This window comes from Atta cephalotes (assembly GCF_000143395.1).
Source record: "Atta cephalotes unplaced genomic scaffold scaffold00015, whole genome shotgun sequence".
Taxonomy (NCBI): Eukaryota; Metazoa; Arthropoda; class Insecta; order Hymenoptera; family Formicidae; genus Atta; species Atta cephalotes.
Genome location: NW_012130079.1, coordinates 2,534,864 through 2,546,202, shown reverse-complemented (window position 1 = coordinate 2,546,202; position 11,339 = coordinate 2,534,864). Strand labels below are relative to the sequence as shown.

Here is an 11,339-nt window from a genome sequence, read left to right as displayed (position 1 = left end):
TATATATATATATATATATATATATATATATGTGTGTGTGTGTGTGTGTATATGTATTCTATATACACCTATATACATCTATATACATCTATACAGCATGTGATAAAATGGTAAATGATTTCCATTACACTCTCACACGATTCGAGAACCATAGAGAGCGGAATAAGGGGGGGAAGGGGAGGGAGAAGGGGAGGGGATGGCACCTCGCATATAGTAGTAATACGTTTGCAATCATCGGCTTGGTTTACTCATGGATGGATTCTAAAAGCTCTGTCACCCGACACTAGGGAAAGTCATTCGATGAACCATTGACGTCGGTCGGCGATGTAGGCTGCAGCACAATGGTTGTGTCTTCTCCCGACAGCACAGATTGTTGTTGTTGCCGTTTTCAGGTTCATGTGATACGTGTAATACACCCGCGTGGATGCAACGACGACGCAAATATTTTGCGCGAGACTAAACGTAAATATCGCGGCACGCGCGACGATATTTAATATCTCGGCTCTTTTCCATTATTTCCGTCTATATATTAAAATCCGGATGCGCATTTTCGAAATCGCAGGCGAAAACAGGGACGCGCCGGCGGCCGTATGTATTGTACGCGAGCCATTTTAATTTCATACCTGCACATTCAATATCATTTTAGCGCCGCGAGCCGCCAAACTGGAGCTAATAGGCGAAAAAATGTTTTTGTTGTCGACGCATTAATATGAGAGAGCGTAACGTTTTATCGGCGATATCAGTTTTAAACGTTATCACTCGAGAATATTTATCCTTTCGAATATTTTTACCTCGCATTCTCTTCAATGACGTGGGGCAAAGTGGGACAAAAAGGGGTCCATTATGCAATTTATGTCTTAAATTTGATTGTACGTATGGAATTTACAAAAATTTTTGTGAAAACAATGATTATATCAAACAGAATCTCGAATTAGACATTCGATATATAATTATATATAATTAAAGTTTTAATATTTAATTTGTTCCATTCTGTTATCTATCATTAAATTATTTGAGATATATACATATGAATGTATATATTATATATGTACTACGTGTGTGTGTGTGTGTGTGTGTGTGTGTGTGTGTGTGTGTGTGTGGATGTGTAAAAGATGCCGAGATTTATTTATTGGTGCTTGATGAGTATTTCGCAGGTTTTAATTTTCAACAAGCATAAGCAGGATCTTTTCATAAATGCGAATATTTATTTATTATTATACATTCATTTATTTTATATATGTGGCAAAAATTTACTCGATGATATTAAATCTTTTTCATTACCAACACTGCTTGTAAACAAATATTCTGTTATAAATTTTATTGAATAATTATATTATTTTCATAAAAGCATAATAAATATTTTTATATTAATAACAAATGTATGTGTTATAGAAAAAAAAATACTGACAGCTTTTAAACTGCAAATCGGAAACAGAACGAATTTATATTCATTAATTAATCGTCGTTGATACGCGCGTTATTTATCGATGTGCTATTTATGATCTCGTTATTTCTTACTCTGGTGGATGAATTAATATCGCATTCGCAGGTAATAAGCCGGCCGGCTCGCGTCGTAATTGGCAAAGCGTCGAATATCACAAATGATTTCAACCTGTTTAACCTGTCATACGCTGTCTTGTCTCGAATGTGTCTTTTGCCTCAGATCACATGCGTGACGCACGGCGATGATGACGACTACGAGGGCATTATATCTACCGCGAATTTACGTGATCGACGTATTGTAGGAAGGAAAAAAGAAGGTAGAAATCGACTCACAGTCAACTTGGATAACGTCAAGTCGCGGAGCCTAAATATCATAATTATCATAGTCCAAGAAAGGAATCCACCGTTCGTCGTCGCCGTTTCTCCACGCACGTTATCTGCGGTGGTGGAGGGAGAGCGAACGGGGCTTTAAACCGTTTCTACCGTGCAATTACAGTCCGCGCAATAGTCCGCCATTATCTAGAGACAAGTCTATCAATATTGCACGGCCGCGTCTGGATGAAAGGAAAAAAGTTTCCCGCGCCAGCACGTGCTTTCTTGCCTTGCATTTTGTCGTCTTCGGTGAACTGTGCTCCTGTTCGTAATACGAGTCTCAAAACCAGTCACTAAATTATGCGTAAGAATCTGCGATAGACAGAAAAAATTACGTACTCCCCCCCTCCCCCCCCTCTCTCTCTCTTCTTCTCTCCATATATATGTTCAAAGACTTACATCAAGGCTATGTGACTCAAGGTCGAGCTTCTTTTTTTTTTCGCGAATAGCATAATAGTATCGCATAGAGTACATTGCGATACGCAGAACAGAAATAATGGATTTCAAAATTAATGCCGATGATGCAGACCATTCAGTCATTGTCATTTATCTCGTCTCCAGAGCGAAACGTGACGTTCGACAAGATCTGTTTCAACACAGTGATTCATACGTGCAGTTACGTATCTTCGTCTTTGAAAGGCGTATCTGCAAATTAACTCGTTTATCAGCTGTTATCTATTCGTGTCAAAGGAACCTTCGAATGCATCGCGTATGGCACATACGCGCCGATAAGTTGCCGTACAAGGTGAACTGAAGTAAAGAATTAACGAATGCGAAATTAAATTTATGTAAAATATCCTGATGATCGAGTCAAAGGTAAGTTAAATATTAATTTTAGGATTATTAAATCAATCATAATTTTTATACAAGACAAGTGCATATCTTCGCTAACAATTTATCTATATCTATTTATCTTTCCGTTAAATAAAGTAGTGATGTTACGATTGTATTACATATTAATATCAAATTCACAATGACAGTCGCGAGAAGTAATTTTATATTTACTTTTATGCATCGCGGTAATAATTAGATGTATAATTATTTGCATTTTTTTTCTTTTTTTTTATCAGTGTGTTTTACATAAATAAGCGTTTAAAAGTTACAACATTGCGATATAACATCTACGCGATATAACATCTACGTTTAACATATTACATAAATTATATGTTCACGCAACTGAATTTATTGCGTTTCGCATCAAAGGACTCTAATGGAATTGATACTTTAATTATACAAGTTGACGTGTAATATAATTTCTGCGTGCAGCTTGCGATCAACGAGTAGACAAACGTGTCTTACAGCGACTGCGAAAGACAACTGCAATGTGACAGAAAAAAGTGAGTGACGGCGAAATAGTTACGTAAAATGTTGCAGCTCTGGGAGTCTTTACGATTCGATAAAACGACCGAAGCGGACTAAGTTAGATTTATTTCCTTCCGTGAGTTGTCAGAATCATTCGTTGCACTTCCATAACAAACATTTATCCGTTGACGGTCTCGTTAAAAAAGAAGAAAAGACAAAATAAAAAGAGGAACCTCTCTCTTACTTTATTTTTTCGCCATTCTGAGGACGAGTTTTTGATTTTTAAATTACACTCAATTATGTTGCTATATTTGTCACAATTGTCACTGAGAGAAGGAATCCTTCAACAACAACACACAAACCCTCTCACGCTACTTTTCAAACGAGACATATTGGAAACATAACATGAAATATAATTTGCAACCAATGTTATACATTATTTTTCAACATGATCTTTTTCATATCCGATAAAAGTTCTGAGTTTATTTCGATCGATATTACATTCGAGAGAGTCTTCACTACATTTTTCGCTTTATTTGTTTCTTTTAACCGTATCTGCGAGCACTTAAAAAACTGTAAACGCAATCATATCGTCATAAAAATTATTTTCTACGTGAAAGATGTAAGAAGAAATGCGATTTGTTGCAAATGTTATATCTCATCTAGTTGAATTAAATCCTAATTCACGTAAAAAATTTAATAACGTTGCACCGGATTAGAAACAAAAATTAATAAAAAAAAAGGATCAATGAAAGTCATTCTAATGATCGATTATTCTCCAAAAGGCTGAGTACATTTAATAACTTCCTTTGCAGCGGGGTTTATTTCCCTGAAATCTTCTATCGTATAAAAAATTACATTGTTAAAATGCACTGCTAATTCTCATAATTGTAGCACGCGCATTTCCGTCTATCTTACGAAAAAGTTGCGACTAGCTGAAAAAACCGAGAAAAAAGTTATATCCGCGAAAACGTTGCAAGGGCGTACCGAGTGTAAGTGCATAATTTTTATAAATGGTAGATTTTTGTGCTGTAAGCCGCTGAATGATTCATCTCGGGATACATTATTACTTAAGGAAACTTAGATTATTACATTTTCGTACCATCTCGTAATGCCATACTTCAACGCACTTAAATATAAATTGTTTATAAAAAAATGCAAGTTGTAATGAAACTGTTTACCGATATTGTTAGTTCGTTTATGATTTTTCATTTTATAAAATATTTGCGAATTATTACGCAGATAATTTTTTTTCCAATCACAATACTTAAAAAATTGATCGCGAAGATTTAAGTAGATAAAAGATTCTAAGGACATCGGAATTTTCTATACAACAATATTATTATTTTCTTTTATATAATAAAATTGCGATTTTATAATATACTATACAACAATTATTCATTTATATATAATTAAAATTATATGATGTAAAACATGATTATGTATATACGCGTACCAATCTGTCATTTATCAATTACTTATTAATTACTTAACTTTATTTCTCGATTGATTTTTTTATCACATATATTACGTTCGTTACAATAATATTCATCATTTATTAATTGTAAATTGTAACTATTGTATGTAAACTATTTCTTCCTACATATTTCACAAATTTAAATAGCTGAGTAATTCTAATTTGAAAGAATGAATTAATATTTATCTAAAGAACGATTGCTATTTTCGTTTCAATCAGAAATATATTTAAAAAATTCATGAAAAAATTCTTAAATTAATATTCAATTAAAGAACGAGGTTTCTATTTTCGTTTCAATCGGAAAAATATTTATATCCAGAATCTGATTTATTATTAATCCTTCTTATCCAATTTCTTACATTTCAAGAAGAGTCAAATCGTGCGAGTTTAATAAACTACGAGAACAAAATTAAATTGTCACATTATATGTATTATATAGATTTATCGATATCATACCTCTCGAAAACGAGTAATAATATAAACAAATAAAGTAATTTATAAATACTTTCTCAATGAAAGCGAAGATACATTTTATTTATCGGATAAACGTAGTTAGTTTACAAGATTGTACATCCATTTCACTTCGAAACGCGAGGAACAGAACGTTCGATTTACTTTTTAATGCGCCAAATATTTCGTCTGCGATAATACTCGGTGCTTCCACTCTCGCAACTTTAGCCAAGACTATTGCCGGAGCACAACGCGGCGCGGCGTTGTGTTTACGTCATTACCTTTGTGTCGTTGACGCGGCGTGGTTCAAGTGCGTAGGCGACGGAGGCGCGTGCCTCATTGCGTCGCGGTGTTATTATCTCTCGAAACGCGGTCGCGACAAGAGCTTCCGAATGCATTCTTGTCGCGCGCGAATAACCACTCGCTCGCTATCAATTTGGCACCCGCGACGTATTTTGCTACAATATCTTTCAACGCTGGCGGTAGACTGATTTTTGTATCGCTCTTTCGACTTGTTTTTCGTACAATCGCACGCTATATCACATACGCGTAGTAACATGTATGTACATGATAGATACACACACACACACACGCACATACATACATGTATACCTCGCTATTCTCGCATTCTCGCGACGAGAGACTCAAGCCGACAGGTAAAACGTGTGAGATTATTTCACAATTTCGAATGGTAACGACGCGATTGGTGAGTATATAAAGTGTTCGGGCGACCCAGGGTCGGTCGTTGTTTTTGTCTTGTTTACATTCGTATGGCGAGACTTGCTTCGGTCAGTCAATCTGCGCGGCATGTAACTCCATGTAATTCTCCTTCGACGCGCGATAACAAGTCGCGATTTATACAATATTGTATTAATAGATCTGTTTTCTTTAGATGAACTTCTTGCACAATCCGTATTTTCTCTTTTTCTCTCCAATGTGAAAAGAAATAAGGTCGATTTTTTGTTCCTGCACTAGAACTTTCTCTTTCTTGCTCTCACCAAATATCAAATATATATTTATTTCATTTTAAGTTGTATCACAAAAGTGTATGCTAGTTCAACCACAGAAACAGATCTAAAGAAACGTGCAAGAAATTGAGCTAAAAAGAATAGGCCTATTATTTATAATACGACATTTTGCAGATGTTCCAGAAAGTATATCTCGCGCGAGGTTTATTTGTTAGAGTAAGAAGCCTCGAAGCAATACAAGAGCTTCGGAAAAAAGTAACGGAAAGGCGAGATTTAACGACTTTATTGATACATTATTTATTAGTTATTTGTACGTGAATTTTGCGAGACTTCTCGTCTAAAATATGTTACGCGTATATGCCATTAAAATATTCATAGTCCGTTCTTATTTTAAAACTGTCTTAAGTAATGTCTTAAGATGCTAATATAGCCCTCTGATTAGCTCATAACATTTTAAGATTATACTTAAGACAGTCTCAAATATAAGAATCATTGGCCGATATTTACAATCCATTCTTATTTTAAGAGCGTTTTAAGTAATGTCTTAAGATGCTAATGCAACTCTCTGATTAGTTACATCTTAAGATTGTATAATTCGCGCAATTAATTGCGCCTTCCAATCCTATGACATCCGTCTATTGGTGAGTCATAGTGTTTATAGTCCTAGTCGACATAAAAACTTATACCCACCAATCACACTGCTAGAAAAGAAGAGAACTATTCCATGACTATTTTTCTTTCTTTCTATCAAGTTTTCAACTTCTCTCGTATGAATGCTCCAGCTGTACTATAAGTATATAGACGGACAGCCTATAGAGATTGGAGAAACTCGCATATTTCTGGCAATTTCGACTATGGCCATGAACGTAAAAATAATCAAGAAGATAACACGCAATGCTAAAACAGAATTGGAAGTTGGAAGGCACTAATTACGCAAACTGTATTTGAAACGATTTTATATCGATATAAGAATCGACGATGTAAATTATACATTTTCGTTAATTTAATTTACGCGATAGTACGGTACCTTTTCAAAATAGGTTGCTATTTCAACGGAACGTCGCATAGAACACATTGACTCCGAGTCGCGGCGTGATTTAGTCAGTAAATTCGGGCGCAAATTAATCTCATGTCGCGATATCTATCAATCAGGACGCGGAAATTCGACGTTGTTGGATATCAAGTTGATCGCGAACAGTTTCTGTTCGCGCGTACTTTCTTTGTGTCGCTCTTCCGTCGCGACGTAACAGGCATTTCGCACGATCTGCTTGTTCGAAACACAGTAGTAGAACAGCATCGAAACGTCGAGAGCGTCGGGAAAGCAACGGAAAGATCTACCGATTTATTTATCGTGTGTCCGTGTCTCAAAGTTCTCACGTCCGAAATGCATCTTCGGACATTGAGTCTCAATTGTACATTTCCGATACGTTTCGTCGGTGTCCGATACATTTGGACGCCGTTAACTTGACTCACGTTGTACCAAGTTGGCGAGACTGTTTAACGGACTGTTATCGTCACAGTGACGCCATAAAAGACATCAGTTACGAGTCATAGCGTGATTTAATTAATAAACTCGGTCATAAATTAACCTTATGTTGTATCCATCAATCGATTGGTATCGAATTTGACGTCAATCGTTCGTGTTATGCCTCCATTGTGAATATCACGGTACAAGGTAAAATAAGGAGTATCGTATACAAAATGCCACGTGCTCGTAATTAGTCGTACTTTCGTGAGTGATGTTGCGAGTGCGACGAGGAGAAAGCTTGAGAAGGAATTGAAGGAAAGCTTAGAGAAAGAAGAGATCTGAGAGAGAAAGGGAGATATCGGACGATGTTGAAACAACCGCAGGTGAATAATTTTTTTGTCATTTCAAGTATCACCGAAATCGATCGTTTATGAATTTGATTTCGCGCGCGTGATAATTGTCTTGCAGTTAGTGCCGATTGTTTTGTTTGTGTGCGCTGTAATTCGGTTACGTTTGCGTTTTACAGATGAATGTGGTTCAATGCCAGTCCAACTTCGACGCTGCGTGTCGGTCGGTGAGTGATGAAATATTGTTTATTTTATCTCGAGGTAATGATATATATAATATATCTGTGAAATCTAACAGATCTAAAATATCGTCTAACAAATCTATGAAAAAAAAAATGTGATAGACGTATTCGTCGTATTGAATCGAGAGAGTAAGAATATTAAAAGTAAATATTAAATTTTTCATAGATCCGTTATATCATGGATGGGTTAAGACGGATCAATATAAATATTTGAACATACCATGTTATTATTTATTTAAATGCCAGAATAAAATAATATTTCACTGGTAGAGTAAGTTTGGTGAAAAGTGATAGATAATGGAGTGATTGCCTGATAAAGATTTTATCATCCTTTTTCATTTTTTATTAAACTTCTAGATAAGTGAGATTTTCAAGTGACATATTTAAGAACATTATGAAGATATTAATTAGATAATGTTATCTTGGAATTTTTTAATATTAAGAATATTAATAAATAACAATTTTTTTTAAATATTTACTCGGATAATGAAAATGTAGGAAATACAGGAAAGAATAAAATTACAAATAAAATATTTTTTAGTAGCAAAGCTTTTATTTAAATTTCTTTACGATGTTTTTTTTTGAGAATTGCAACAAAAATGTGTGCAAAATAAATAAAATAAAAAAATATTTTACAGTTACATAACAATTAATCCATTTAATTGTAAACTTGTTAATAATTATTAACCTTAATTGGTATTCGCGAATCTAATGAAGAATTTCTTCAGCTACGTTGTGAAAAATTGTTTATATTAAATATTTTTGACAAACTTACATAATTTCTGAATTGCATAATTTTCATCTTCAAAAAACGTTCAATTATGTTAAGCAAAGATACATTAATTTAAAGTATACTGGATCCATGAATCAGTTAAGGAAATTTTAGACCAAATAGGATTAATTGTTTTTATTTATAATAATCTGATTTATATTATAGCCCATTCATATTTACTAATAATTTTTACTTACTTTATACCGTTTGAAACATAAAACAAGATCTATTAAAAAATTTGTTTGTATTAAAAAATTGAGATGTTCTCTGTATCTTTAAGAAATACATAAATATATATTTTCATATGTCAGTCAAATATATGAAATTTTATTATACGTAATTGTGTTTGGCGATAATTTAATCACAGTAAGCTTATAAGCGCATATGAGAAAAGAGCACTTTAAGAAAACGATTGAATATAGGTTACTATCTTCAATAATCAATATCTGATAATCAATAATAGATAACAGATCGGTACGCGTGTACGCGTAATTGCGTGAACACGCGAACTCTATGGGATATCGTTGGAACCGCTTTGATAGCTTGTAAACCGAAAATTATTGCCGTCCCGACATTTAGTACTTTTATCTCTATCATTAGGAATTTTAGCTTTAATATCCGGAATTCACTATTAAAAATCCGGTTGCAAGACACTCCGCGTCTATCAGAGTTTTTCAGTTACATAAAGTAGACTTGAATCCAGCAGGAATGCTTCTCGAATTTTTTTCACCTAGCTATTAGATACGAGAATATTTTCTACTCGTGATATTCACCGAATCTTGCGCGCATCCAGGATACTTTCGCGTCGTACGATTTCATCATGCCGCCTCATAGCAAGGGTTTCTCGAGCGTTCTACAGTAGAGCGACGGGGATGGTTAGGACGAAAGATTTCCGCGGAACTTCACGCAACTTATATCCCAGTGAGCATCATCACGGAGCGACGTACATACGCACGTCACTCAGAAATTCTGAGAGAAAGCAGCTTGTTCGAACATGTTTGAGAACATGGCTGTAACGCGAAAGAACGGTGCGCTCCATAAAGCAATTTTTTTTTTTACGACGTAATATATACGTATAAGATCTGTTTGTTTCCTGTAGCTAAATTAGTGTACGCTTTTGGAACTTAAAGTGAAATAGGTACATGTCCGATATTTGATGAAAGCGAGACAGAAAGTTATAGTGTGTAGTTTAATGCAGGAATGAAAAATGAACCCCTATAATAAAGGGAATAACAAATAGAAAGGGCAAATTGAAATTAGAAAATTGTACCTGAAGAAAACTTGGGAAAATTTAAAACGGACAATGACGTTCCGAAGGTGACGTTAATTTCGGTAATTGTAATTTGTCACGCTTGCTTCTCTGTTCTTGCAACTGACTATGGCGGTTCCTAAGGTCGCACAAGTTGAAGGAGGAGATAAAAGATACCGCCTCGACGTACAGTCGAGCCGGCAACTACCATGGCGTAGTCACAGAATTTTATGACTGCAGATCGGTCTACCAGGTCTACCTTATATAAAGTATAACATGTAATATACATAGCTGTATTGCAAGTCGTTATTTAAACAATATAAATTTGAATGAATATAAATTGACTGATAAAATGTTACTATATCGTTATTATTTTTATTGAATATTATTTTATATACTCTTTTTCAAGCTATTAAAGAGATTTATTTAGAGGTGTTTGATAAATCAAACTACAATATTAAATCCATCGAACGTCAGTGTCATTGGCATTATTCATTAGTCGATTACGATCGATAATCGGCGATTCAATTCGCGGTCAAATCGAATAACGCATCGACGCAGGAAATTGATGGCGGCGATGAATATCGAGATTAATGCAAAAGTCATTATAGACACTATATTCACGCGTTTATACTTACGATACGAATGTTAGCGAATCTTATGACTCGAATTTAATTAGAAAATCGAATCGCGGATTTCTTTAGATTCCCGACGTTAGTATAAGGAAAGAAAATCATTTTAATCGAGATGCAAATGGCAATCTTAATTTGTGTCGGCAAAATGCAAAATGCTATTCTGAATCGCACGTTTGGTGCCGCGACTCTCTTATTTTTCCGCGTAACAGAATCTGAAATGTGTGGACGGCGCGTTTTTGCAATTTAAAAATCGAGCCACCTTAGTTACTCGTTCGTTCGTGAACTCGCTCGAACACGCTTGCTGCGAATAATTCCGCCTCGCGGCCCACCTACTCTGGCAACAATGGCGACTCCGAAAATTCTCCGGAGCTGCTCGAAAACGTTATATATGTGTATGTGCGATACTGCGGGAGAGTGAGCGAGCGAGCGAGCGAGCGAACAAGAGAGAGAGAGAGAGAGAGAGAGAGAGAGAGAGAGAGAGAGAGAGAGAGAGAGAGAGACGACGACGACGACGACGACGTCGTCGTCGTACGTAGTAGTACGTGTCGTCGTAGAGTAGAGAGAGAGACGTACGGTCGGTACGGTACGGTACGGTAACGGTACGTACGTACGTA

The 11,339-nt window shown here is 35.3% G+C and overlaps 1 protein-coding gene across 1 annotated transcript in view; it reads left to right on the top strand.

Annotated features, from left to right (window-relative positions):
• The window catches only part of LOC105618015, a 151,327-nt gene that overhangs the window by 52,864 nt on the left and 87,124 nt on the right, over positions 1 to 11,339 (top strand). Inside the window, exon 3 of the mRNA XM_012199554.1 lies at positions 8,007 to 8,054. Coding sequence (XP_012054944.1) covers positions 8,007 to 8,054 — 48 coding nt within the window. The remainder of the gene's footprint in view (positions 1 to 8,006; positions 8,055 to 11,339) is intronic.